Source organism: Canis lupus, chromosome 1 (assembly GCF_003254725.2).
Source record: "Canis lupus dingo isolate Sandy chromosome 1, ASM325472v2, whole genome shotgun sequence".
Lineage (NCBI taxonomy): Eukaryota > Metazoa > Chordata > Mammalia > Carnivora > Canidae > Canis > Canis lupus.
In genome coordinates this window covers 68,093,605-68,119,225 of record NC_064243.1, presented here as the reverse complement: position 1 = coordinate 68,119,225, position 25,621 = coordinate 68,093,605, and the positions used below count along the sequence as shown (strand labels likewise).

At 46.5% G+C, this 25,621-nt stretch overlaps 1 protein-coding gene and 1 long non-coding RNA gene across 4 annotated transcripts in view; one reads left to right on the top strand and one right to left on the bottom strand.

The window, feature by feature from the left end:
• The window catches only part of LOC112644557 (uncharacterized), a 59,280-nt gene extending 46,314 nt beyond the window's left edge, over nucleotides 1–12,966 (top strand). Inside the window, exon 6 of the long non-coding RNA XR_003126494.3 lies at nucleotides 12,622–12,966. This is a non-coding gene — a long non-coding RNA (uncharacterized LOC112644557). The remainder of the gene's footprint in view (nucleotides 1–12,621) is intronic.
• The window catches only part of LAMA2 (laminin subunit alpha 2), a 583,497-nt gene that overhangs the window by 10,332 nt on the left and 547,544 nt on the right, over nucleotides 1–25,621 (bottom strand). For all 3 annotated transcript variants that reach the window (XM_049115400.1, XM_049115407.1, XM_049115415.1), the window contains 7 exons: nucleotides 22,882–23,058; nucleotides 22,514–22,682; nucleotides 13,936–14,048; nucleotides 13,526–13,715; nucleotides 11,472–11,627; nucleotides 3,337–3,490; nucleotides 986–1,116 (listed from right to left, as the gene is read on the bottom strand). In XM_049115400.1, coding sequence (XP_048971357.1) covers nucleotides 986–1,116; nucleotides 3,337–3,490; nucleotides 11,472–11,627; nucleotides 13,526–13,715; nucleotides 13,936–14,048; nucleotides 22,514–22,682; nucleotides 22,882–23,058 — 1,090 coding nt within the window. The remainder of the gene's footprint in view (nucleotides 1–985; nucleotides 1,117–3,336; nucleotides 3,491–11,471; nucleotides 11,628–13,525; nucleotides 13,716–13,935; nucleotides 14,049–22,513; nucleotides 22,683–22,881; nucleotides 23,059–25,621) is intronic.

The window sequence follows — 25,621 nt, the reverse complement described above, 5'->3', positions numbered from 1 at the left end:
GGAACTTGATCCTCAGCAAACTGATAGTAGTGGTTATTCGCAGGTGATGGGGCGAGGCTGACTCTGACGCTGTGTAGTGAACGTGTCTGAAAACGCGGCAAAGCCATGAGCTGCTGCCGATCTGTTTCCCCCTTTTGCCTCCGTACTCCTGGAGCTTTTTGCTTCATTGCCTTTGGTGATGGTTTGAAGGCCGGAGGGAGAGACGAGGCAACAGAAAGCATATTTGAGGTCACTGCGTGGTCTTCCCCCTTGGGAGGCCACAGCACCGTAGAGCGGACACAGGCCCAGAGATGGAGCGGGATTCCTACTGAAGAGCCCGAGGGAAAACCTGGGTAACTTCTTGCTTTGCCTGCCTCTTTCCCTGCTGCCTGTAGTTCACAGGCTATTCACGGGTCATCTCAGTGCAGGATGCTGCTCCTGGGCAGGCAGGGACTGGATGGGTGTTTAGAATTAGCTTGTCCATGGTAAGCCAACGGACACAATTTATTATACTAATATAAATTTATTATGAATTGGCACTTTTTTTGGAAATGGTAGCAGGATGTTTTTAAATCAACATCTAGAACTGACACGTTAGCTAGCCACCTTGACTTCGGAGAAGTGCCTACTGTGTGAGAAGAGGCAAAGGCTGAGTTTAGACAGTCCAGGCCCCCCTCCTCTTTTTCCATTGGGATCTATAGTTTTACATACAACGTATTCACAAAGAGAGAATATCGGTGTACTTTTAGCAACACAGTAGAGCTTGAGATCTAAAACCATTTGGCCCATCCTTTGTCAATACAATTGGCTGACTGTAGAATCAGCACATTTAAACTTTACCCTGGTCTACAGAGTAGTTGTGCTGAAAACACACAGTAGAGACAATCTAGAAGGATGAAAAGATGCAATCTAGTTTCTCCCAACACAGTATCGGCAGGGCTTCACAACAGCAGTTCTTACGTATGGACATGAGGCAATCTGAAGTATTTAGACAGCTGGCACTCACCTTTTCATCAATCATTTCAATACCCATTCCATCCATTTTCTGGCTGCTGATTCCCAGGAGAACTCCAGTGGTTCTAGTTGTGCGAAATTCAAATTCTACAAGAAGGTCCAATCCCACCTTGAACCCACCAACTGTAAAATGAAGATTTTTTTTTAAATTATAGATTAGAGCTGAGGGATTGTGAATTCCAATTTGTACAGTGTAATGAATTTAGATTTCAGCTCAGATATTAATCAGTTATAATAAGTTCCAGACTCTCTTATGGCCTATACTTCCAACAGTGTATCATATAACACACTTCATAGTTTTTGCTTATTTTTTGGTCGCCTTCCCTCCTAGCATGTAAGTTCTGCGAGGAAAATTTTATTCCAGCACTTACCAAAATATCTGGCACCCAGGGAGGTTTAATAAATAGTTGTTGAATAAATAAATGGATGAAAAAACACACACAGAGATTAACTCAAAGAATCTCACAGCAATGTATAATTGTGTTGGAATTCTTACTGTTGGATTAAGTCAAGCATTTCAGTGATTATTCAGTAAGATTTTATGAGGCCACTCGAAGATTATTGTGCCACAGTGATCTGAAAGGGTTCAGAAGTTCCCATTTTATTAATAAAGAAAGGGATTGCAAGTGCAATTTCGAAGGAAAAGATCCTGGGACATAAACAGATTTTCCCAGTTCATCCAGGGAGGTTTCTTCTATAATTTCTTATATTGGGTACATTGATTTATTTAATCTTTTAGGGAGTATTTAAGATATGCCTCTCAGAAACAAAGCCATTTGTTAAGAGTGGGTTAGATCACAAATCAGTGGCATGGAGTATTAAGGAAGAACTCATGGAAATTCTCTGCATGTCTTCTATTTACTAGGCAAGAAATAAATGCTCTGTGTAACTGTGATTGTCTCCAATGAACGGTAGTATCTGTTATGTGAAAAACTTCTTGTTCTACAGAGAACCTTGGTGGGTTTGGATGTGCAAAGGTGGGTTTGGAGCAGATTTTAAGAGAAAAAGAAGCTGAATTGTTCTGCAAAATAAAACAGAAAGTGCGTGTTTTTGTCTCTGAAAGGGAGAGGTAAGGAGGGGAAAGGAACAACATGGGGGCCCCTGGGGGGCTCAGGGTCTGAGCGTCTGCCTTCAGCCCAGGGTGTGATCCTGGGGTACTGGGATCGAGTTCCGCATCGGGCTCCCCGTAGGGAGCCTGCTTCTCCCTCTGCCTGGGTCTCTGCCTCTCTCTGTGTGTCTCTCAGGAATAAATAAATACAATCATTAAAAAGAACAACACGAAGCAGTTCAGCTGAAGACAGAGGTGACCAGCAAAAGCCATGGTGATCTGATGGCTGAAAAGTTTTTTAGGACAAAGATATAAAAGGTTTAAAAGAAGCTGTGTGTTTCCAGCGACGTGACCTCCTGTAAGTGTCCACGTATTGTGTAGACTGTGTTACAGCCTCCGGAGGGACTGGCAGGACTTGTGGGCAGCTGGGGACGTGGCTAAGTTTCTGGTCCGGTTTGATCCAGAACCAGAGAGCCCGGGCAGAAAGGCCTGAACAGTCCGTCTCAAGGTATGATAATGTCTATTCTTGTTATTATATAGAAGATACTTCATATTTTTCTTTCCAAATCGTACATTTGGAAAGAAAATGTGATCCAGGCCTGATCTGGAGATGTTCACTGGGAAGGTGCACATGCGTGAGGTCAGGGAATTGCTACTCACCATCACCATCGATGAGAAACAGGTGCCGGGACGTGTGCACTGGGTGAATGTGTGGGAGGTCGTGGCATGAAGCCTTGCAAGGAATTGAAGAGGGGAAGAAAGAAAAATGCTACCTCATCTCCAGAAAGGTACACAAGGAAAACTGGAAAGTAGATCAATTATGTGCATAAACATATGGGCTTTTTAAAAAAATAATTAATTAATTTATTAGAGAGTGAGACCTCGAATGGGGGGCAGGCAGAGAGAAGTAGACCCTCGGCTGAGCAGGGAGCCCGACGCAGGGCTTGGTCCCAGGACCCTGAGATCATGACCTGAGCCGAAGGAATGACTGAGCCCCCCAGGTGCCCCAACATACGGCCCTTCTTGTAGAATTAAATTCATTTTGCTGTTATTGATCTCTAGGGAAGGAGATGGAATAAGCTCTCCAAATAGCCTTTTACTTTATTTTTTCTATTCGTTTGCCTCAGAATCAGGTACATTAATCTTTGAAGTTTGTGGTATTACTTCTATACATTTTTATTTCTAGTTTAAGTAAACTAATTTAAGAAATCCAGGACTTTTATTTTCCAATAACAGCAAGAAGTTAATGTCTGTACCTGTTAATATTCAACAAGAAAAAAGTGGGAGTGCCTCACCTGCTTTGGCAAAACCTGTTCCATCAAAATATGTTCCTCTCTGAGCACGAGCAAAACACGTTCCAACGTGGAAGCTGGAGGTTGGCTGTTCAAGATCGGCGGGGGCCTCTGCCATCTGAAAATTCCTGATGCAGCCTTCAATGCTGTAGGTCACCTACATATTCAGGTCAGAAAAAAAAAAAATCAAATATCAGGGTTTACCAGAATTTTGCCTTGATATGGAATTCGTGATTTGTGGGGATGCTCTGTGCTTGTAATCATCACCCAGTCGTCTTAAGACAGCCCGCGACCTCCCGGGACCTCCTATCACACCAGGCTTCACACAGTGGGTGTGGAGCATCCTGCATGGGGCTTTTCAACAAGGATGCCTATAGCCTGTACCTAGCCTGCTCTGATAGTGTGAATAGTGTACACTGTGTCTCGGGGGGGGGGGGGCGGGGGACCACTGGTTTTGCAGAAACCACGTGCTCCAGATGAACATCATGACCTTTAATGAGTTCCTTAGGTATGTTCTGGTCCAAGATGGTGATGGAAGGAAGGTCCCGAACTCATCTCCATCGCACACCAAATCTATACCTGTTTATAAAGCAATTCCTCCTGAAGAAGAATCGAAGGCTGACTGAACAGCACAACAAAAGATAAAGAGAATGGCAAGAGACAAGGCAACGGTGGGAACCTTTGCCCCCAACACTATGAACAGCCACGTGCAGGGACAGTAGAGGCACCAAGGGCAGATGTGTCTGGTATAGAAAATATATGAAAGGTTCAGGCCTAGAACCCTGCTAAACGGCAGGGGAGCTGCTGGAACTCTGTGAGTCAGATGGGCCGGTGGGAGCCATGACTTGATCCACCTCGATCGCATGGACCGTAGCAGGGTCCAGGTGCCCTTGCTGGGCTATCGCCTCAGTAAGCCCAGGCCCCTAGCTCACATCAGCCCCAACTGTCCCACCAGGGTGACCCCAAGGTGGTACACACTGAGCCACCCTGGGTCATGCTCCCTATGGCTCCAGCCATCATACCAAGGTGACACATGAGCAAAGCATGCTGGAACACCCCAGGCCTGCATTCTTCAGCTCTAGATGGCACGCCAGGGTGACCCTGATGCAGAGCACTCCAAATCCTCCTGACTGATGAGTAACTGAGCACCACCAGGATGCTCCCTGCACTGAGTGCCCCAGGAACCTCCAGGGCCCTGCCTCCATTCCAGTTGTCCCATGAGGGTACCCCCTATGGGGAGCACCCCAGACTGTCCAGCTTGCATCCCAGTTTAGCTCTCAGAAGGGCATCGTCTGCAAGAAGAGTCCCAGCTTCTACCCACTTCAGCTGTCCTGCCAGGGTGCCCTCTGTGTGGAGAGCCCTTGGAACCCCTGAACTGTACATACCTGTGCTTCAGTTGTCCTATCAAAGTACCCTTTCTGCAGGGACCTTCAGGACCACTCAGCATATGCCCAGTTCATCTCCAGCCATCTCACCAGAGCAGCCCCAGCATGGAGTGCCCTATGACCCCCAGCCCATGCCAGCCAGCAAGTGTCACCAGGCACATGCACTCTGCACAGAGGATGACCATACATAAGACCACTTCTTAAAATTCAGAAGTAGCTGTTCCAAAATACAGAAAATCAAGCAAAATGGGGAGACTGAGAAATACATTCCAAACAAAAGAACAAGACAAAACTTCAGAAAAAGAACTAAATGAAACAGAGATAGGCGAAATGCCTAATAAAGATTTTTAAATCATGACTGTAAAGATACTCCTAGACTGAAGAGTGAAAGAACTCAATGAAAACTTCAACAAAGAAAAGATATAAAAAGGACCAAATCCGTTTTGAAGACTACAGTAACTGAAATGAAAAAATACACTAGAGGGCTCAACAGTAGATTAGCAGATGCAGAAGAACAGATCGGTAGCCGGGAAGATGGTAATGGAAAGCACCCAAGCTGAGCAGCAGAAAGGAAAAAGAATTCTTAAAAAATGAGGCTCTTGGACAACAGTAAGCAAATAAACACTTGTGTGATAGGAGATTGTAGAAAACTTTTCATGACCTAGGAAAGGAAACCGACTTCCAGGTTCTAGAAGCGCAGATTGTTCTAAACAAGATGAGCCCATGGAGGTCTACACAGTGACACATAATAATTAAAATGCCAAAGATTAAAGATAAAGGGAGGATTTTTAACATCGACAAGACAGAAGCCAAATTATGACTAGCAAAACCCCGTAAAGCTATCTACTGATTTTGTAGCGGAAACTTTGTAAGCCAGCAGAAAGGGGCATGATCTATCCACAGTGTGGAAAGAAAAAGAAAACTTACAACCAATAATATCCAACACAGTAAGGTTATCATTCAGAATTGAAGGAGAGATAAAGGAGTTCATCATCACTGAAGTGGCTTTACAAGAAAGGTTAAAGGGACTTCTTTAAATGGGCAAGGCCATAATTAGATGTAAGAAAACCATGAATAAAAAGATGTAAAATATGATAACATATACATAAAATGTGGAGGAGGGAGTACATACGTTCTTTTAGAAAGTATTTGAATTTAAATGGTGATCAACAGAGACTCCTATGTACTTAGATGTTACATGTGAACCTCATGGTAACCACAAACCCCAAACATATAATAGATACACGAGAGATGAAGAAAAAGCAAGCCAACTATGACACGACAAAGAGTCATCAACCACAAGGAGAACAAAAGAACAGAACAGAGAACTACCAAAACAACCAGGAAGCAATTAACAAAATGGTATTAAGTACATACTTATCAATAATTACGTTAAACATAAATGGTCTAAATGCTCCAATCTAAAGACACTGAGTGGTAGAATGGCTACAAAAACAAGACCCATCTATCTGCTACTTCAAAAATACTCACTTCAGACCTAAAGACACTCACAGACTGAAAGTGAAGGGATGGAAAGAGCTATAGAGTGCAAATGGAAGAGAAGAAAAAGCCAGGGTAGCAGTATCTATATTAGACAAAATAGACTTTAAAACAAAGACTGTAACAGGAGACAAAGAAGGGCATTACACAATGATAAGGGATCAACCAACAAAAGGATATAACACTTGTAAATATCAACGCGCCCAACACCACAGCACCTGAGTACATAAAGCAGATATTAGCAGACCTAAGAGGAGAAATTGACAGCAATACATGCCCCACTTACATCAATGAATACATCATCCAAGATGAAAATCAATAGGAAAATAGTTTCTTTGAATGACACACTAGGCCAGAAGGACATTGCACCTCAAAATAATAGAATACACATTCTTTTTAAGCACACATGGAATATACTCCAGTGTAGATCCCAAGTTAGGCCATGAAATATGACTGAATAAATTGAAGAAGACTGAGATCATATGCATCTCTTCTGGCTACCTGGTATAAAACTAAGAATCAGTCATAAGAAAAAAACTGGAAAAAATACAAATGTGGTTGCTAAACAGCATGCTACTAAACAACCAATGAGTCACTGAAGAAATTAAAAAATACATGGAGACAGATGAAAATGAAAACACAATGGACACAGAGAAATTGGTGCAAAGGGGGAAATTTATAACAATTCGTAGGCCCACCTCAAGAAACAAGAATCTTAAGTAAACAATCTAACTTTACACATAAAGGAACTAGAAAAAGAACAACCAAGAACAAATGTGAATAGAAGAAAGGAAAAAATAAAGATCTGAGCAGAAATAAATGAGACAATAGAAAAGAGCAATAAAACCAAGAGCTAGTTCTTTGAAAAGATAAGCAAAACTGATAAACCTTTAGCTGGACTCATCAAAAAAAGAAAAAGATAGGACCCAAATAAAATAAAAAATGAAAGAGAACAATTGACGCCACAGAAATACAAAGGATTATAAGAGAATACTATGAAAAATTATATGCCAACAAGTTGGCATATAATCTAGAGAAATGGATAAATATCTAGAAATGTACAATATTCCGAAACTGAATTAAGAAGAAATAGAAAATCTGGAGAGACAAATTGCTAGTAAGAAAATTTAATGTGCAATCAGAAAACTACCAACAAACAAAAGTCTTAGACCAGATAGCTTCACAGGTGAATTCTACGAAACATTTAAAGAAGAGTGAATACCTATTCTCCTCAAAGTATTTTAAAAAAGTAGAAGAGGAAGGAAAGCTTTCAAATGCATTCTCTGAGGCCAGCATTACCTTGATACCCAAGCCAGACAAAGATATCACACAAAAAGAGAACTATAGGCCAATATCTCTGATGAGCATAAATGCAAAAATAATCCTTAACAAGATATTAACAAATCACATTCTGTAATATATGGAAAATACAGTCAAGTAGGACTTATTCTGGGCATGCAAGAATGGCCCAATATTAAAAAATCAACAGTATACATCACATTTAACACAGTGGAAAATAGAAATAACATAATCCTCTCAACAGATGCAGAAAAAAAAATTCGGTAAAATTCAACATCTGTCAATAAAAACTGTCAAAAAGGTGGGGTTTAGAGGGAACATAGTAAAGGCCATATCTGAAAAACCTGGAGCTTACAATATACATAATGGTGAAAAACTGAGAGCTTTCTTCTAAGATCAGGAATATGACAAGGATGTCTACTCTTGACACTTAAAAAATAAAAGGTTTTATTCACTTACTTGACAGAGAGAGAGAGAGAGAGAGAGAGAGCACAAGCAGAGCAGCAGGCAGAGGGAGAGGGAGAAACCGACTCCCTGCCAAGCAGAGAGTCTGACATGGGGATCAATCCCAAGACCTTGGGATCATGACCTGAGCTGAAGGCAGACACTTAACCGACTGAGCCACCCAGGCGCTCCCACTCTTGACACTTTTATTAGACATAGTACTGAAAATTCTAGCCACAGTAATCAGACAAGAAATAAAAGATGTCTCAATTGGTAAGGAAGAAGTTAAACTGTTAAACTGTCATTATTTGCAAATGATGTAACATACATAGAAAAACCTTAAGGACTCCACCAGAAGAAATGAATTCAGTAAAATTGCAGGATACAAAATTAATACCCAGAGATCGATTGCATTTCTATGTACTGTTAACAAAGTAGCAGAAAGAGAATTTAGAAAACAATTCCACTTATGATTGCACCAAAAAGAATAAAATACCACGGAATAAACTTAATGGAGGGGGTGGAAGAGCTGTACTCTAAAAACTGTAATGCACTGATGAAAGAAACTGAAGATGGCACAAACGGAAAGATATTCCATGCTCATGGATGGAAGAATTAGTATTGTTAAATAAATATTGTTAAAGCAATCTACAGATTCAGTGCAGCCCCTGTCAAAATACCAGGAGCTTTTTTACAAAACTATGACAAATAATACTAAAATGTACCATATGGGATCACAAAAGACCCTAAAGAGCCAGAGCATTCTTAAGAAGGAAGAACAAAGCTAGAGATATCGCAGTTCTAGACTTCAAGGATGCTACAAAGCTTTAGTTAATCCAAACAGTATGAGACTGGCACAAAAAGAGACATGTAGATCAATGGAACAGAATAGAGATCCCGGAAATAAACCCACACTTACACGATCGTTTAATCTACAACAAACGATGTAAGAATATACCATGGGGAAAAGACTGTCTCTTAAATGGTGCTGGGAAAGCTGGGCAGCTTCATGTAAAAGAATGAAACTAGACCACTTTCTTAGTACCACGCACATGAATAAACTCAAAATGGATTACAGACCTAAATATAAGACCAGAAACCATAGGATTCCTAGAAGAAAACAAAGGCAGTTATTTCTTTGACGTTGGCCTTAGCAACATTTTTCTAGATATGTCTCCTTAGCAAGGGAAACAAAAGCAAAATTAAACTATTGGGACTACACCAAAAACAAAACAAAACAAAACAAAAAAAAACCCCCAAAACAAAAAAAACCCAACACATTTGTTCAGCAAAGGAAACCATTAAGAAAATGACAAGGCAACCTACTGGTTGGGAGAAGATTCTGTAAATGACTGTCTAATAAGGGGGTTGTATCCAAAATGCAACTCAAACCAAAAATAGCCCAATTAAAAAAATGGACAGAGGATATGAATATTCTTCTATAGAAGATGTACAGATGGCAAATACAGACACGAAAGGATGCTGTACAGTATTAGTCAGTAGGGAAAATATAAATCAAAACGATGAGATATCCTCATACAGTCTCAGAAAGGCTAGAATCAAGGAGACAAGAAGGAACAAGTTTCTGTGAGGATGTGGAGAAAAAGGAACCCTTGCGCACTACTGGCAGGAATGTGAATTGGTGCAGCCCCTGTGGAAAATAGTATGGAAGTTCTCGAAAAAATTAAAAATAGAACTACCATGTGATCCAGTAATTCCACTCCCGGGTATTTTCCCAAAGAAAATGAAAACACTCATTTGAAAAGATACATGTTCCCCTGTGTTTATTGGAGAATTATTTACAGCTGCCAAGACAGGGAATAAAGGAAATACCTACTATAGATGAATGGGCAAAGAAGATGGTATTTATATACAATGAATATTACTGAGCCACGAAAAAGAAGGAGATCTTGCCATTGGGGGGCAAGCATGGACCTAGAGGGTATTATGTTAAATGAAATAAAGTAGAGACAACAAATACTATATGATTTCACTTATAAGTAAAATCTAAAAAAACCAACAAACAAATGGATGAATGATTGAACGAACAAACAAAAACCAGAAACAGACCCAAAATTACAGAGAACAAATTGATGGTTGCCAGAGGGCTGGGGGTGAGGGATGAGCAGAATGGATGAAGAGGACCAAGTACAGACTTGCAGGTATGGAATGAATAAAAGGGAATAAAAGGTAGAGCACAGGGAATCTAGTCAGTGATAGTGTGATAATACTGTACGGTGACCGGTGGTAGTAAACGTGCAGCGAGCGCAGCATAACGTATAAATTTGTCCAACTACATGTTGAGTGAAACCAATGTAACATGTGTCAACTCTACGATTAAACAGATATTTAATTAGTCCCTATGTTCGTTGTAAAAAACTTCATGTTTTTATCAATCGTGTAGTAACCTCACTATATACACATTCTGTCCTAATCTCATTCTATCTGAAGAGAATCAAGTCTGGCTTAGTGCTTCTTCCTCATGCAAACCTAAGGGAAGCGGTGGAGTCCTTCCTGGGAAAATGCACATACACCTAGACCTAGAAAGTTGGCACAGAGCATTTACAGTGTAGGGACCATAAAAATAACTCAATCATTCTCTGCTCCGCTGTATTTCATCCGGTTTTAGGGGCACCCGTTAATCGCTCTTGTGATGAACTCCAGACACTCTCATTTTGATCGGCCGAGGTAGCGTGTCCAACAGCTACGAAAGGAACGCAACACTGCCCACCCACAAGGGGAGCCCAAAGCTGAAGATTGCAACTGTGCTGACCGGTCATCTGTGACGAAGGACGGCTCTGCGCCATCACGTGCTCTGGGTCCAGAAATGCAATACGGTCCTTTGTAATACGCTCTCTAAAAACACTGATCCCTTCTCCTTAAAGTCATGTTTTCCAAAGGAAACCAGGACACATGGTCTGATGAAGCATTATTTCGTGAATACTGGTTTATAAGTCCTCACGAGTGAGGACTTTACATTTTGGATCCCGTACTGTCCCCTAAATGCCACATCACAGTGTTGGACGACTGTAGTCTAAATACCACCTCTCAATATTTGCGAAATCTCTAGCCCTGAAACAATACCATCGACATCATCTTCCTTATATCCCCGTGCTTTCTATATGCTTAGTACTCGTCCAAGCTCTTTCGCCATATCACCTCACTTAATCTTTACAGTGACCTTGTTTCTGTTTGGTGCTCTGATCCTATTTTACAAAATAGGGGATTTTGTCAAACAAAGATTAAGCAGCCTGCTCCAGACCACACAGCTAGTTACCAGGTAGGTAGGTATTTAAGCCAAGGGCGTCCGCTCCAGGGCCCATACTCTGTTTGGTAATATTGTCTCTCCGGGTCAAATCTGTCTAGAAAACCCGTCACTTTTCAGAAAAGATGATCTCTTGGCCACACCTATAAGTGGCCGGGTCCCCGTGTGAACTAGTAACTCAACGTACATACAGGGCTGAGGCAGTTATTTAAGCCACACACGTAAAAAGTAAATTGGACCCTTACCGGACCAATTCTTCGAGTGGTGTAGTTGATGGGTAGCCCGCCAACATACAGCATTCCCACGACGTCCAGGATATCTGCTTTCTTGGGACTGGTGGTTCTGTTGGATGCATCATCTACATAAAGAATTCCTTCTTGCTTAATTCGCATAATCTTAATCTATGAAAAGAAGACGACTCATTAAAGCCAATCACGGATAAATTTCCAATAGGCTGAGCATACGACATGAGAACTTTTTGGATCTTCGTCAGGGGAAAAAATGGAATAACTTATTTAGGGCCTAAGTGGGCCCAGAAGGGAAATTGAACCCATCTTTACAGTGTCCCTCACACCCTGCCTCTTCCATGACTCCAGCTTCTCCAAAAGGGTGCAAAGTCGTCCTGGGTGAGCTTTAGATTAAGGCCTTTTTTTCCTATAGATTGGCAAGGGAGCACATGGATCAAGAGGTCTGCTGTCAGCAGGATCCTCGCCAGTCGGGAGCCCCTGTCGTGAATTAAGTGAGCTGCGGGATCCGTGCCCCGCGATCTCAGATAGGCTGTGTCCCTCTGCCCAACAGGCACTTGTGGTGCAGAATGGAAGGAAGGGCAGTGTGCGAGGGTGCATGGCCGTTTCCACGGCTGCTGGTGGGTACACAGGGCGTGAGGAAGACAGACGGCCACCTGATGCTGAGATTTCGGCCGTGGGGAGGATTATCTTTCGGGGTGGAGCAAAATCAGGGGTGTCAAGACTGGCTTGGGCCTAAGAAACACCCGGAGCCTGCGTTTAGGAAAAGGAGTGGGTGACCCCGCTTGGTTTAAAATGAGTCTATGTCAGGATTAGAATGATCAGGATCTCGTTTTACACTTGTCTGTTCTGGTTTGGGAGGCAGTGGGGATGCGTCTTCAAAACTAAACGCCTCCTTAACTTTGCTGCTCATAGCAAACTTTCTTTCTTAATCCCATGCGCATTGTGGACCCACAATAGGTCCATTTTTCAAATGTCATATTTATTCTGTTAGCCTGGAGAGGAGAATAGGCCTTAACGAGGGCTCCTGCTCCTTCGGGAAGATCGGTACTTGTGGCTCGTGAGCTCTCAGGCAAGCACGGAGGTTCCGTTTCTTATATCCAGGATAATGAGTTGATTGACTTTGCATTTTTTAATGGTATTTTTTCAGGTTCTCTGGCTTCCTATAGGATATGCCAAGTCGACATTTGTTAATAGAGGAAACCCACCACCTCACGATACCAAATCCGCAAAATTAAACATTCTACTAGTCTAGCGAGGGAAGCTGTGCTGAATAGGCGACTGCAGGCGCAGAGACTGGTTCTGCGTGTGCACTTTAACCAGGCGATGCGGTAGAGACCTGCAGCCCGGCCAAGGAGGGCAGTAAGCTGGCAGGTGAGCCTTTGGTTCCCATCACGGGCCCAGTTTCTGGGTGGAAGGCCAGTTTCCAAAGTTGTTCCAAATGGCTATCGGTGGGGACGCTGCCCGAGAGCACGTTGCACATGATCTAGCAGCTTCCCAGACTCTTGGTTTCCACAGAGCAGGAAGGGGTTGATGGGGGGGGGGTGGGGGGGGGGGTGGGAGGAAGCCTCAGGGCCCACGTTAGTTCCCTGCCTTTTAGTTTGTCAAATATGATTTCATAAACGAGAGGCCGTGTGAGCACCTTAAGAGGAGGAAAAGGCCATCTCAGAACCCATATTATTCCTCTACGTTGAATACGTAGAGTGTTAAGATGAATTCACTCCCTTGCCCCACGTTCCTCACCAGGTATTCTCGGTGCACACACGCCCCTGGCCTTGGTTTGTACCCAGTGGTTGGGGGACCGCAGCTGCAGGGCAAGAATGGGGTCCGCCCGGGTCTGATTACGCTTCCCAGGGGTGGGCGCTTGCAGGCGGCACTTGCTTTATTTGCTTTATTTGCACAGCCCGCTGGCTGCAGAGTCAGGATTACAGTGCGAGCACAGCAGGTGCACTGGGAGCACAGCAGGAGCCCCGGGGACAGTGGCGCCGCTGCCACCGGGTCCCCCTCGAGGACGCCGCCACCACCATCACCACCGCCATTGCGGGGCCTTTTACCTTGTGCCACTGGCCGTCGTTGATCTTGGTGGGGATCATGGTGTTGGTGTCACCGCTTCCCAGGTCGTAACTGAAGTAGGGCAACCCATGTCTCAGCTGAACGGTGGCGAAGTCCGCGTGGTTGATCCGAGCCATGTAGAAGAGCAGGCCCGACGCCGCTTCTGTCCGCACTTCGAACTCAATCGTGAGCCTGGGGAAGAGACGCGTGCAAAGCGGAGAACCACAAGCGTGTTCTTACTCTCGGGCCCTGGGTGAGTGTCCCCGGGGGACAGCAGGAGGGCCCCTGAGACCAGGCTCTCCGTGTGTGCCTGACCCCGGCCGAGCTCCATGCAGCTGCTTCGGCCTCAGGAGGAGCGACCGCTCAGGACCTGACGCCGCCCTCCTTCCCTGTGTCGTGGGGCACCACGTACCGGTTTTTGACTTTGGTGTCATCAAACGCAATTGCAACGTGGCTGTTTCTCGAAAGTCCGAACTGCTTGCTCCCGACCAGAAGAGCTGGCTCTGGATCTGCCGCGCAAGGACCCTGTAAAACACCCAGGGGAAAAAGAGGCTCTGAGGGCCTCTGCTCCTGAAGATGTGATCCTGCTCTCTAACGGTTCCTCCCCTGTCGCCTCGTGTTCGCACGTGGTCCCACTCGAGGTCCTTAGCAGGAGCCACGGCCTCCGCTTATCTGTGCCCTCGGCCACATGGCGTGTCTCCCGATGGAGCGAGCCGAAAGCGGGAATCCTGTACGTCGTGCCCTTGACTTGCCAAATCGATGTGCCCCCAAGTATTTATTGATCCATTCCTGTTTTCATTACCCTCGATGGGAAAAAAAAATTGTGGATGTTTCTGAGAAAACTGGGATTTCCTTTGCACGTTTACTTCCCTGGGGAAGAGTTATCTTCCAAGAAGCCAGGCCGGGGATGGTGACAAGCAGGCCACTGGGCTACACAAGTAGAGGGTGTGTGTTCCCCCCGTGTTCCCCCCATCTCCTCCTGCATCACTTTCTCTCCAGAACCATCGCCCCCGAGCAGGCTTCCACGCATTTCGACTTTCAGGAGGCTGTGTCTACACTTGTCGGGCCACTCGGTCCCTGAGGCGGCTGCTGGGCAACGCGGCGCCTTTTCACCGGAACCAACTGTGTCCCAGGCCAGCTGTCACCGTGCAGGGACCCAGACCCGGTGCTGGGGCGGGAGAGCTTGCGCGGGCCAGCCTGCGTGGCTCAGCGCTCTGCTGTCACCGTCCTGTCACCTTTTTGGAAAAAGGGGCCCCGCGTTTCCATTTGGCTCCAGCCCTGCCAGTGACCAGGCCCGTATGTGGCAGTGTGACCCTCGGCTCTGTAGAGCACTGAGGCCCCGGAGGGGACCCAGGTAACGACCCAGACTCTGGCCCCAAGCACAGGCTACAGAAGGTTCTTCCCAGGCAAGGGCAGCTGACTCCTCAGCGCCAGGCTGTGGCTCCGGGACGAGGACGGCGTCGCAGTCCCTTGTCCACGGAGCGTGTGCCTCGGCAAGGGAGAGGCCGGGAGGGTGTGAGCCGCCAGGACGCTGCTCCGCGGGGGCAGATGGCGGCCCCTGCGCCCATGGAGGGCTCACCCCGGCAGGCAGAACAGGGACATGCTCTCTGTCCACGCGGCCCCAGGGTGCCCCCATCTCGCAGGACGGGCCCCAGGGGCTTGGAGGCCTCGTGGCTCAGCCGCGACCCCCAGGCTGCAGTCGCTGCCCACAGACACCCCGAGGCCCGAGTCCGGCGGTGGCGGGGGTCACGGGGCACCTGCCGAGGCCCACCTGCCGCCCCGAGCCGCTCGCCATGCTTTGCTCCGCACCCCCGGGCCTTCCAGAGGCCACAGAGCCCACCTCGGCATTGGAGGGGAGCCTCTGCCACAGGAGCGCAGGGGCTTCGTGAGCGGTCTCGTAAGAAGCTGTAGGGGGTAGCCCGGGGCCCCCCCCCCCCCACGGTTTAGCACCACCTTCGGCCCAGGGCGTGACCCCGGGGTCCCGGGATCGAGTCCCGCGTCGGGCCCCCCGCATGGACCCTGCTTCTCCCTCTGCCTGGGTCTCTGCGTCTCTCTCTGGGTCTCTCATTAATAAATAAATAAAAAATATTAAAAAAAAAAAAAACCTTCCATCACCTTCCTTTCTAAAACTGGCAGCTGGAAGAGAACCGAGAAGTGCTGGCAGAGGAGAATTTTTATACGTATGTATTTTTGGATTTAAATGGGAAGCCAATTTGCCAGCCTGTGCTCTGCACTGATTCTGGGGCAAGTGTAGACCTGTCCTCTCCGTTGGCTAAAGGCACGTGGGACTGGAAGTTTGCTGTGCCTCACCTTCCCCTGGGGAGTCTGCAAGCCGGCCTGGCATATATATTATTGCCTGCCTCCACGCTGGCATGTGCACAGGAGGGCGCAGACCCTGGTGGCTCGGCCCTATTCCCGGGGCCCCTCCAAGGGTCCAGCTGCTCCTCCTGCTGCCTAAGCGCCTTTCCCCCTCTAACATTTTAAAGGGAATTTATGAGATGGAACAGAAAGTGCCTCATGGTCTGCACACAAATAAGGTCGTCTTATTTTTCAACCTGCTTCCTATAGAAATCCAAGTTAAGAGGATTAAGAGAAAGGGTCTTCTCATGGGGGTAATTCCAAGGATGCTTTAAACAATTTTTTTTGAAGATTTTATCTATTTGAGAGAGAACACAAGCAGGGGGAGGAAGAGGGACAAGCAGACTAGGCCGAGCGAGCGAGCGAGTGAGTGAGCGAGGAGCATGAGTGTGGCAGATGGGGCAGGGACGGGGGCTCATGGCCCTGAGATCACAATCTGAGCCAAAATCAGGAACCTGATGCTGAAGCAGCTGAGCCACACAGGTGCCCCCTCCAAGGAAGCGTCAAAAAAGAATGACGATTGCAAGACAGCTTCCTCCTCCAAGCCGACGTGAGCTTGAGAGGAGGCATCATCCTTATGGATGTGATACTTTACCTGTATTATTTTGGAAACACTTATCTTTGAAATGTGTTAAAACAACAATAATAAAAAGGAAAAAAAAATCCACAGACTCATCAATCTGAATGCGTTACAACCCTGCCACCTTGTGGGGACGCGTTGAAGTACTGAGGTGCGCTTAGGGGGCTGTGAGCTTGCTCCTTCTCTTCCTCCTCCCCCTCCTGCTCCTCCTCCTCCTCCTCCTCTTCCTCCTCCTCCTCCATGCTGGCAGGTGCAGGTGGCGGTGCCCTGCTGCCTGGCGCGGTGGGTGGCACGGCCGCAGAGGGCGGTGGCCGGAGCCCTGCTCCCCGAGGCCGCGCTCAGGGTCGGATAACGCAGCAGGTTAGCAACGGGGAAAACTTTGTCACCTCAGCTCCTCCGTTTCAGGTCAGAATACAGCGGCGGCCGTGCCCACGGCTGGTCGTTGGCGGACACCTGGAAATGACTTATCGGACTGGGGGCAGCCCATGGTCGGTAGGCCAGCCTCCTGGAACTGAGATTGCTGCAGAGCAGACATTCAAATTGCATTTATCAAAACTGGCCTCTTTGTTCTTGAAAGCACCGAGTGATGAACGATCATGAAAACTGCATCGTTTTCCTCTTTCATGAGTCAGTAACCCCACTAACAAATGGGGGCTCAAATCGCATCTGAGAAGTTGCACGCTTCTTTGTGATGCTCTGTTTTACGGACGCATACTAAGTGGGAGATACTTTTCACAGCACTGACTTTAATGTTCCGAAATATAAAATCCCTACTCAAGCTGTTTATCGAGAAAGTGAATTATGTGACCACTCTGCCCACGAGCCCCTTTGGTAGGTCCTGGGCACCCGCAGTAATATTTACACGCTAACACCTGGACAGAGGTTCCTTGCGCTATGGAAAATAGTTTTTTTTTTCCCCTTTAAACGCATATCGGAGTTGACCTGACTCGTCCTTCGGCATGGACCGTATTTAGCTTTTAAAGTCGTAGCACTCAAGTTGCGAGAGAAATGGCTTTCTTTTGGCCTATTCTTTCCCTCTCCGCCCGCTTCTCTTCCCCAACTCCCCAAAGCCCTTAACGACACGGGGACTCTTCACGGCTATTTGCATCACTCTTCTTAGCATTCACATTTCAAAGTTCAACTTTCCAATAAGCTTCAAGTAAAAAAAAGAAAATGCAGCCAGTTCATTGTATACAAAGGCACACGGCCATGCTGGTTATAAAGACTCGGTACAAACCCCGTGTAGACCTGCCGGTGGTCATAGACATCTACAGTCTGACCCCGCCCCACCCACCGTCTTCATGAGGGATCTCTACAGATGTGACACATAGAAATATTTAATGAGCTCCAACTGGGCCACACACGGAACAAGAGAAAAGCATAACGGGAAGCTGGGCTCTCACACTATCAAATGCGATAATACACGTACAGTGACCTCTGCTGTGTGACGTCCCAGCAAGTCCAAATGATGGGACCGACACAGTCCTCAGGGCAGGGCTTTCCCAGGATACTCTGAGCCTGCGCTGGAGCCCGGTGAACAGCATCCTCATGGTGTGAGATGCTGGCGGGGAGGGGACCCACCATAGGGGACAGCCCCTTCGGCCTCTGAGAACAGAGGAATTAACCTACAGGCCTTAGCTCTTAACGACCTTCTTACGATCTAAATTCTGGTGTGAAAAGGGAAGGGGATGGTGAGAATGGAAAATGATGCGAGACTCGAGCTATGACCTCCATATCCCACTGGAGTCTGCAATTGTTGAACGTGGAACACCCGCCACTCCCTTTCTTTCCTGGCACTCGCTCTCCCCCTGAAAGCGTGAAAGGCTAACGATTCCCACGGAAGAATTTTGGGGTGTTTCTGAGCGCCAGGCACCGTGCTGGGTGCTTTGCATACAGCATATAATTTACTTCCTCATGATAATCCTTGGCTGGGTAGATGGCACCATTCTTATTTTTCAAAGGGTCATTTTACATTTAGGGAGGACAAGTCACTCACCCGAGGCCACTGAGTGGAAGTAGGCGGGCAGGCCCCGGTCCCAGATCACTGGAAAAGGCCCAGTAGTCGTTCTCAGCGGCCCCCAACGTGGAGGGGGGTGCCCAGAGGAGAAACCAGCCCTTAATGTGATGTTGCAGAGGAATAAAGAGAGGTTGAAAGCCACCGCTTTCAATGTATCTTTTAGAAAAAGTTATGAAAGCAAAACACACGTAAGAATATATATATATATTTTTTTTAAATGATGAAAATCATCTCTAGTCCATAATACATCTGCTGTTAGCTTCTGATATATTTTTTTTGCAAGGATTTTTTAATGTGTTTTTTCCCATCTATTGATGTAGATGTGATTATGCAATATGTATGCTTTTATGTCCTGTTTCATCCACTTCACATAATGTCCTAAGTATGTCATCATTTTGTATTGTTTCAACTGAAAGATTTTATGTACAAGAGTGTGATGATATATTAAAATTTGCATTTTATAGACTTGTTTTTACACTTCTAGATGCCACTAATCATTTGGTTTGGATGCAGTTTCAGGGACACCCTGCCACGTTTCCAGTTTTCAGTCTTGAAAGCCAGCGGGCTGTGTGTGTGGCCCACACTCCGCTCTTAGCCACACTGACCTCCACACATAGTGGGTTTGTCATTTATATGAGCGTCTTATTCCTCAAATCTTCCACTCTCTGTCTCTCCCCCTCTCCCTCGCTAGCAATGATGATATTGTATTAATTTTTGCATGTAGTAGGCTCTCGACAAATATTCGTTATAAATTGTTGAACGTTTAACTTTTGGTCCCCTTTAAAAAGCAGACACTTCTCTCCACACAAAGAATGAAAATAAGAGAATTATTAAGAGAAATAAGGAAATTATTCCTATTTCTTAAATATATGTATTTCTTAAATCATTTAAGAAAATAAGAGAATAATTAATTATTATTAAGATCAAATGGAAAGATGTGTATGGTCCCATGATCTGAAACTGTAAAAATATAACCCCATAAGGATGGAGGTTCTAAGAAATGTAATTATGCCCACATGGCATAAGGGGAGATAGCTGATGGAATTGAGATATCTGGGTTTTAGTGCCAACTGTCAGTAATGTGCGTGATGACAGGCCCTGAGCTAAGTTCTAGGGCTTTGTTAAGAGTCAATTAAGGGTCAGGATCTTTAAGGTCTCTTCTAGCTCTGGTGTTCTGTGAGTCTTTGTATACCAGCCCACAGGATTGCCACTCAACTTCTCTTTTGCTTTTGTCTTATCTCAGTGGAACGCTCTGTTTCGGAAAAGTTAAAACACATACTGCTGAGAGAAAATGGAAATTGGAATTAGAACAGAAGGTTACAAGAAAACTTAAATGAGTTAAAAATCTCCAGTCCCAGATGGGAAAGTATCTTTATTTTCAGAAAAAAAGGGGGGAAAATGTGATCTCCAGAAACCACAGAGGGATATGCTGGAGACTCCCTATAAAATAGAGTTTGTGCAGGCACTGAGCAAAGAGAGGTGATGACTGGGGACCAGCGAGCTTCTCCACCAGTGAACTGGACCAAGTCAAGATGGGCTGGCTGAGAGACCTGACCCAAGAGAAGGTTGAGTGGTAGACAGGCTCTCCAGATTGTGGTTGACTGAATATGGCACTGAGGATGAGCCAGCAGATTGACTCAGTTAAAATACCAAAGTATTCTCAGTTGTATACTTAATAAAATATAAGGACAGACCAATGGAAGGAGAGGTACTGCTGTCCCCTGACCTGGGCACTTTGAGTAATATTGTCTATTCCAGGTGCCACGTTTTGAAGGGGACATTTCAAACTTCAGAATATTGATCTGTTGAAAGATAAATACATAAAAAATAAAAAAAATAAAAAAGAATATTGATGTGTTGAAATAAAGGAATAAGAAATTAGGTCACATGGAGAATGCTTGAGGTTATAGACTATTTACCCTGGGAGAAAAGCTTTTGCTATGTTTTCTTTTTTAATTGAAGTATCATTGACACACAATGTTATGTTAGTTCCAGGTGTACGACATAGCAATTCCACAAGTCTATTCGCTACGCTCACCGCAAGCATAAGGACTTTGCTCTTCCCAAATCCTGGAAGGGATGCTAGAAAGATGCAAGCTCAAAAATATCTCTAGTGATGAGCAGCAGATCGCTCTACAGAACAACCCTTTCCATGGTGGAAACTAAGGGAGAAAATGAAATGAACAAGAGTTTTCAAAATCCGTGCTCAAGACAGCGTGTTGCACCCATCAGTTGGCAAGCATTATAAATATGACAGGTATGCTGTAAAGAGTATAGTGAGATCCACCCTCTTGGATACATTGGTGGTGAGAATGGAAACTGATGAGACCTTTGGAAAAAGCAATTAATGGGTACGTTTTGAGAAACTTCGGGATAGTCTTCATTTAATCTGACATTTATCCATCTAAGAATCTGTCTTGAGACAATAAAGAAGAAAGTTTGGTAAATAGAGGCGCTCATCAGAATATAGTTCCTAACAGTGAAAAACTAGCAGCACTCTAAATGGCCTATGATGAGGAAAAAGTAGAATGAATTACAAAGACAGAGCGTTGCAGTGATAAGGAGCCCGGCTGTGTAGTCGGGCCTCCTGGGCGAAAATTCCTATTCTGCCATTTACTGGGCGACTGAGGCTAGACAATTCTTATTAACTCAAACCAAAAATGGGATGATGTATCGTTTACAGAGCCATGATGAAAATTACATATGAGGCTGAATGGCAATCATTTAGGCAGCGGCTGGCGCAGCGTCAGCACTCGGAGGCAGTCATTATGATCACGACGATAGAGCAGTTAGGCCATTTATTAAATGTTGAGTTTGCACTAGGCATTTAAGAAACATTTTTTTAAGTCCTCATGTTAACTCTTGGACTTATGTGTCATAAATACACTCACTGTACAGATGAGGAAACTGAGGCCTAGATTGGCTAAGTAGCTTTCCCAGATTCATACTCACGGTAGACGGGAGTGTATGCATTGCAACCCTGGCTGTCTACTCGGAAAGCCATGCTCTAATCAATGGAATGATTACCCCCCACACAAGGGAACATCCTACGTGTCTCTGTGTGTCACACACACGCACACACGCACATACTCATCAAGATAGGGAAACGGAAGGACTCCACAAAAATCTGCGTTTTTGGCTCCTCTGTTCTTGCCAGTACGGCACCCCGCCCCCTTTCACACACGCCTCAGAACGCAAAGAGTGTACCTCCTCCTTGTAAGGGGCAAGAGGTCGATGAAGGCTTTAGCACAGGTGACATTTAAGGCAGGCCCGGGTGAGAATGACCGACAGAGCTAGCTTACGTGTGTTCCAGATCTCCAGCCTAGACGTCTTGCCACCAGGACCCCGGGCCCCAAACGATCACACGTGGGCCCTCGTCTCTGTTCTAATCAGTCCGAGGACCACGGTTCTCGATAAAAGCCCAAGGCCCAAGCAAAGACAAGACTCATGCTCCTTTGCTTTCTGAGTCTCCCAGCGGCTCCGAATGTGTCTGCTCCGCCCTCACCTCAAGCTGGCTCACGTCTGATTTCCATCCTGTGTGAAGCCCCGACCTCTCGGCAGGGCCGTGAGCCTCCCTCTGGGCCCCAGACAGGGCCTGTCGGCCTCGTAGTCGGGCAGCCACGTCTGCGTGATGTTTAGTCACGGATTACCGGTCTTAAAACAGAGGCCACCACATCATACACAGGATGCGGCGTCTACTAGTTGAAACGCAACTAAAAGGGGCTGAAAACGGATACGGTTGCATGTGTGTGGCGATGTTACAGGTGGGTCTTGTTTTTGGTTCTGTAGACGCGTCTGTGCTATGCTGGCTGTTCACCGGAAAACACTGCTGTTTCACGAGAAAGAAGCTCAAAGCGGAACAGACATAGAAGTAAAAGTAATCAGAGGAAGGCGTCCGGGGAACGGGCTTCCGTAGACGCTGCCCTCCCTCGGATTCCAGGAGTAGGATGTACTAGATCTCCTGAATTATTTTCTCTCGGAAAACAGCTGAAAAGACAGGTTCCAATGGGAAAGCGCTAGGATGGAAACACTCACGTGGGCCCCAAAAGGGGTGGGCGTGGGGAGGGCGGGCGTGGGCACGGGCCCCGGCTGGGTAACTGCTTCGGCTGGGACCGCTGCATCCTCGTCCTCGCGGGGTTTCTGGTGGGCACACCGACCGATGTCTGCGTTTTTGAAGGACACGGGCTGCGCAAAGTCCATGGGGCTGATGGATGGGATTGCAATTAAACACTCCGCGTTAGTTGTCGAGGTGCTGCCTCCCAACAGTCCAGCCCCCCCTCCTCAGGGCGAGGGCTTGACCCTTCCAGTCGAGAGGGCAGCTCCTCCTGTTGCCTCTCCGCCCACCCCCTGGGTCTGCGGTGGCCCCGTGTGGTCCCCTTAAGAGAGCAGAGTTGCCTACTTACACCGAGTTGATGACCACGTTCCACACGCAGCCTTGGAAAGGAGGGATGTTCCTGAGAGGGGGTGGCTGGAACTCCGGCGGGGCGCCCCCCACGAAGAGCCTGTGGACCTGGATGGCCTGCTCCGCCGGCAGGGCCTGCGTGTGCCTTCCGTCTTCATCCACTTGCACAGTGAAGACGCTGGAGAAACAGCCGCAACCCAGGGCTCAGCGCCCAGCCCGTGGGTGGGCCTCAGGCCGGATGCCCCTCGCCTCGCAGGAGCCACAGGAGTCAGTGGGTCCCTGGGAGGCCACAGGCACCGCCCCCCCCCCCCACAGGTGGCTCAGAGCAGCGGCGGCCCAGGGGGACGCGGGGACCGAGCCCGGGGCCTTGATCTCTCCGGGTGCCTCGTGTCCCTGCGGGGGGACAGGCTGTGCACCTGGGCCGAGAGCCTTCCGGGCGCTCTGGGAAGAACCAGGCTGACGCGGGCGCCCTCGGCCTGTCCGTGGGGTCCCCTGCTGGCGGGGGCCCTGCTCCTTAGTCACAACAGCCCTGGGGCCCTGGGCAGGGACTCCAAGGGGGCGGAGTCCCGATGATGACCATCACCAAAGGCATTGCCTCTCTTGTTCTAGAAGCAGGCTTTGAATTTCAGTCCAGATCAGGGGGTGGGAGGCTATTAGTCACCGGCCTGAGGACCATGAATGAATTCCTGGAAGCTTCCTATATATCCGGGGAGAAAACCAAAGTACTTAGGGGGGAAACTCAGTCCTAAAATGCCATCTGACTTGACTTTATAAAGAATAAGAACCAGGGAGGCCTGGGGTGCTCAGTGGAGCATCTGCCCTCGGCTCAGGTCGTGACCCCGGGATCGAGGCCCACGTCGGGCTCCCTGCAGGAAGCCTGCTTTTCCCTCTGCCTGCGTCTCTGCCTCTCTCCCTGTGTCTCTCATGAGTAAATAAATAATTATATATATTTTTAAAAAGAATAAAAACCACATGCAGAACTAGAAATAACAAACCAGGGCAAAGATGGTCTGAAATGGCCCTGAGCAACTGGTCGACGTTGAGACAGTTCAGATGTAAGAGAATGAAAGAAAAATGGATTTCATCGGTGCTCAAAATGTCAGTGTTCAAGGGGTGGAGAGGGAGCACATTGGATTTATTTTCAAAAGGAACATGAAGGGGAAATGACATATTGTTTTTTTTTTTCTTACCAAACTCTGGAAGAGCATGTTGGCAAAATTCAAGAGGTTCCACATTATTGCTAAGGATGCTGGTGGTTTTATGAGACTTTTAGGAAAACACTTCTGGGCATCTGTGACTCACTGAGCAGTCCCCCCGCCCCCACGCACACACCTTTTTTTTTTCTTGCTAAAAGCAAACTCTTCCTAACACGACATGGCGATGTTCTCAACAGTTTTAATGAGGGATTTAAACCGCTATTAAGGATTGTCTGAAGGGAGCAAATCTCTGCTCTCGAGCAGGGTTTTCAAAGAGCCAGAGGCCCTCATGCTTCTGATGTCGTGTCTGATCTGGTTCTGCCCCAAGGGCATTCCAGTGGTCCTGTCCTAGTAGACCCCAGGGTGGAGACACAGGATGAACGTGAGCTTTCGGGAAGAACCGACTGGAATGGAGTATTAGCGTAGAGGCTTACCGACAGTGTGACCGGGGCCAGGTATTTAATCTTGCTCAATCTCATTTCATTCATTTATAAAATGAGGATGAAAATACCTACGTTAAGCCATGGAGAACACTAATTAAGGGATTGTACTGAGGCTGTGTTACTTAATGAAGGCATTGCTCGAAGACGATAGCTAAATCTTGCTTGTGTTTTACATTCTAGGAGCATCAGATCTAGATCATTTATTTCATTCTTTGTTAAAAGAGGAACATTACCAATATGCCCACTATGATTCTACTGTATCTCTTTTAAAAATATGTACTCAGTGCCCCTTCATGGAGCACCTGTTATAGGCAAAAAGCGCTATAATAGACATTATCAACAAGTCAGCTGTATTTGCCTACAAGTTGCTTCTTGGAGTTTCATAATAAAACATTTCATTACTTATATTCTATTACTTGTTTGTTGGGAATATTGGTCTAAGCTTTTGTTTTCGAACGACCGCCAAATGGGTTGTATACGTGCAAGAAGAAATTAAGAGAAGTAGGTGCCCTGACATTTGCAATTTATATGAAGAACAAAGTCTGCCATTTTATTTATCATTTTTTAAAAGATTTACTTATTTATTTGAGGGAAAGAGGGAGAGAGAGAGCACAACACCTGCGCCCGTGCACGAAGGAGGCAGGAGTCAGGGAGAGAGGAAGGGAATATTCCACGCGGACTCCCCACTGAGCATGGAGCCCTACACCCCACGACCCTGACATCACGACCTGAGCCAAAATCAAGAGTTGGATGCTCAACCGACTGAGCCACCCAGGCGGTCCTGCAATTTTATTTTGATGGAACATATTTTGAATGGTAAGAAATATTTGGGTTGCAGGGTCCAAATCATGATTCCACTCTGGATACCGTAGATCCCAGATTATTCCTGAAAGAGCTGGTCTAACTTTGTGCCCTTCAGCCTAAATCTGTGCCCATATGGAGAATGTTCTGACAGAGGAGGAAACTCCTCGCCTACACATCTACTCCAGGCTCTTGGGGTTTCGTACTTTTGTCCAGTTAGGGGTACTGGCCACTTACGCGGAGTCCGGGAGAAGGTTCAGAGGGCTATGGAAGGTTACGGACGGCAGGGAGCCCTGGAGTC